This window comes from Primulina tabacum, chromosome 10 (assembly GCF_025594145.1).
Source record: "Primulina tabacum isolate GXHZ01 chromosome 10, ASM2559414v2, whole genome shotgun sequence".
NCBI lineage: Eukaryota > Viridiplantae > Streptophyta > Magnoliopsida > Lamiales > Gesneriaceae > Primulina > Primulina tabacum.
In genome coordinates this window covers 15345189-15348647 of record NC_134559.1, presented here as the reverse complement: position 1 = coordinate 15348647, position 3459 = coordinate 15345189, and the positions used below count along the sequence as shown (strand labels likewise).

At 46.9% G+C, this 3459-nt stretch overlaps 1 protein-coding gene across 1 annotated transcript; it reads left to right on the top strand.

Annotated features, from left to right (window-relative positions):
• Nucleotides 1-570: 570 nt before the first annotated feature.
• Nucleotides 571-3114, top strand: LOC142504944 (uncharacterized). The gene has a single exon (XM_075617783.1). It carries the CDS (start codon nucleotides 571-573, stop codon nucleotides 3112-3114), a length of 2544 nt encoding a protein of 847 aa, XP_075473898.1.
• Nucleotides 3115-3459: the final 345 nt, after the last annotated feature.

Genomic DNA, 3459 nt, shown 5'->3' with positions numbered 1-3459 from the left:
CACGAAGAACGAGGTCATCATTGTATCCTCTACTATAAATATCAGGTTCTTTACTTGCATTTACTATCTTTGAGATATTGATTCACATTTAATACTCTCATTTACTACACACCAATCATCACAGCCATCACTTGGCTACATTGGTTTTATTGCTTAAGTACCCTGCTGACTTAAGCATCAGAGTGGCCACGCCGGACTCCCCTCCGGCGCCCATTCACGTGGTTATTTTCTTATTCACAGATCCTTCAAGGAGCTCGAGAAGTTACGATCCAAGCCCAGCGTCTAACTCCTATTTCCTTCAATATCCTGATAGTTTACCCGGCAGAGTTTCTAACCCGACTCGTCCGTTTTGCCCGGGTTGCATCATTGGCGCCGTCTGTGGGAAATTCTGAGTTCTAAGACGTTGATATGGCTCCTACCAGAAGAACAACAAATCAAAACAACACTCATGTTCAAGGAGAAAACAACACTCGTATCTCTGGTGCTTGATGGTCCTCCCCCTAATGGTCCTCAGCCTACCATTCATTTAACCCCCGAGGAGTTACAGAAGATTATAACTGATGCTGTTAGATGGCCACGGCAAAGAAGGCCACTTCTCACCATGCCAGTCATCCCGAGCAACAACATGAACAGCCGCGAAGGGAAGAGAGAAGGGAAGAGGAGGGGGAATTGAGCGCGGGTTCTAAGTCTCCCACTGTTGCGGAAGAATTGGAAGAATTGAGGAAAAAAGTGAAAGTGTTAGAAGGGCATGTTGGTTCTAAAGGCAGCACTCCAGTTACGAAAGGTTGCCCATTTTCTGACATCATTGTTCGGGAACCATTACCCGGGCATTTCAACTCGGCTAAAATCAAGGACTACGATGGGAGTTCTGACCCCGAAGAGCACCTCGCTCGTTTTGAAAACATGGCTATGTTGCATTGTTATGGGGACCAAATTAAATGCAAAGTGTTTCTAACCACTCTGATTGACTCGGCTCAAAGGTGGTTCGAGGGTTTAGCTCCTCAGAGTATTCTTTCTTTCGAAGATTTTCAGAAGGTGTTCTTACATCAGTTTAGCAGTAGCAAGAAATATAAAAGAACCGCATTTAGCCTATTCGAGGTAAAGGAGCGCCCGGAGGAAACTCTAAGAGCTTATATCAAAAGATTCAACCGAGTAGCCTTAGACGTGCCTGCTTGCGCCCCCGAGACGAAAACTACTGCTTTCACGCAAGGATTGCAAGAAGGGGATTTCTTCCGCTCCCTCACCAAAAAACTACCCGGAGATTTCGAAGATCTTTTGTCCCGAGCAGAAAAGTACATCAATATGGAAGAAGCCCAGCACCAGAAGAGAGAAGCATTGAAGAGAGCAAGGGGAGACCGGGCTGTCAAGCCTGAGGAAAGAAGTAACAAGAGGAATGGTTCCGGGCATCTTTCTCATGTTCCCTTGAGAAATGCCCGGGGTATGGAAGTTCAAGAATGCAGCTCGGATGTGGCTCCACTCCCTAATCTCACAGTCCGGCCGGTCCGATCAGAGAAGGTCAGATATTGCACCCTACATAAAGAATGCTTCCACAACACGAATGAATGCCGATCCCTAAGGAAGGGATTTAAGAAGCATACTGAGCCGGAATCTCGCCCTACTCGGGAGGAGCCCAGGTCGCCGCCCTGGGTATCGCGACGACCTGGACCGAATGTTCCTAGGAGATCGGCTATCCCCAGTGGAAGCAGGAGAACAGAAGGGAACTCTCGGGAAGAAAAAAGCAGACAAGTGGAACGAAAAGACCTTCCCCCTATCCGGGGAGTGATCAAAATGATTTCGGGAGGATCTACTGATGGTGATTCCAACCGAGCCAGGAAAGCAAGGGGTAGAAGAGTGTGCTTAGAAGTTGATGGGAGGGATCGAAGTGAGCCGGTTATTAGTTTTGGCCCAGAAGACCTCAGAGGAGTCAGCCTACCTCATAATGATGCTCTGGTTATTCAGGCCCGGGTCGCTAATTATGACTTGTTGAGAGTTTTTGTGGATAATGGGAGTTCTGTTAATGTTATTTTCAAGGAAGCCCTGGTCCAGATGGATTTACATGAGTATCCGCTGGAAGTAGTTGCGACTGCTCTGTTCGGCTTTGCCGGTCATGCTGTATACCCTGAAGGGGAAATCACTTTACCCCTAACACTTGGAAGTGGAGATTTGAGAAAGACAGTTATGACAGTTTTCACCATAGTAGATGCCCCATCTTCGTATAACGTAATCCTTGGAAGGCCAGCTATGAACGAGATGAGAGCTGTAGCCTCCACTTATCACCAGAAGATCAAGTTCCCGATACGAGGGCAGGTGGGAGAGGTTAAAGGAGACCAACCCTCATCCCGGAAATGCTATGGTGAAACAATCCGAGTAGATCAGAAAAGGGCAAGAAGGGAGGACAGGGGAAAGAAAGTGGCTCAGGGAGCAAAGGAGGTAGAAGGGAATGAAGTAAATTTTGTGGCAGAGGACGAGCAAGAGGTGGTCGAAATAAAACCAGGAAAAAGTATCCGAGTGGCCCGAGACCTGGAAGACTCCACCCGGGTAAAACTCCTAGCCTGTTTAAGAACTAATATCTCTATTTTTGCATGGTCCCAACAGGAACTTGTGGGAATATCACCCAAAGTAGCCGAGCACAAACTAAACATCATCCCCGGATCTCGACCTATAAAACAGAAGAAGAGGCACTTCGGGCCCGAAAAAGACAAAATCATAGAAGGGCAGGTGAAGGAAATGTTGGGAGCCGGCCACATCAGGGAAGTCCAATTTCCCACATGGCTCTCTAATGTGGTCCTTGTTCCTAAAGCCACAGGGAAGTGGAGGATGTGTGTAGATTTCCGGGATCTGAACAAAGCTTGCCCGAAGGATTGTTATCCACTTCCTCGAATCGATCAGTTGGTGGATTCAACTTCCGGCTTTGAGTTACTAAGTTTCATGGATGCATATCAGGGTTATCACCAAATCCCCATGGCCCGAGAAGATCAAGATAAGGTCAGCTTCATCACCTCTGGGCGGCACCTTTTGCTATGTGGTCATGCCATTTGGATTAAAAAATGCCGGGGCCACATACCAACGCCTCATGAGTCAAGTCTTCCAAAAGCAGATAGGCAGGAATATTGAGGTATATGAGGATGATATCTTGATTAAGACTCGAGAAATGTCTTGTTTTATTGATGATTTGACAGAAACTTTTGCCACGTTGGAAAAGTATGAGATTAAGCTCAACCCGGCCAAATGTGTGTTCGGGGTCAAGAGTGGAAAGTTTCTGGGTTTCATGGTTACAGACAGAGGAATTTAAGTCAACCCGGAAAAGATAAAAGCTGTGATTGACATGCCCTCCCCTCAATCTACTCGGGATGTACAGAAATTGACCGGGAGGATTGCTGCTTTGTCCCGATTCATATCTCGATTTGCTCACCGGAGTTATCCTTTTTTTCAAGTCCTCAGAAAGGCCCAGAAGTTTGG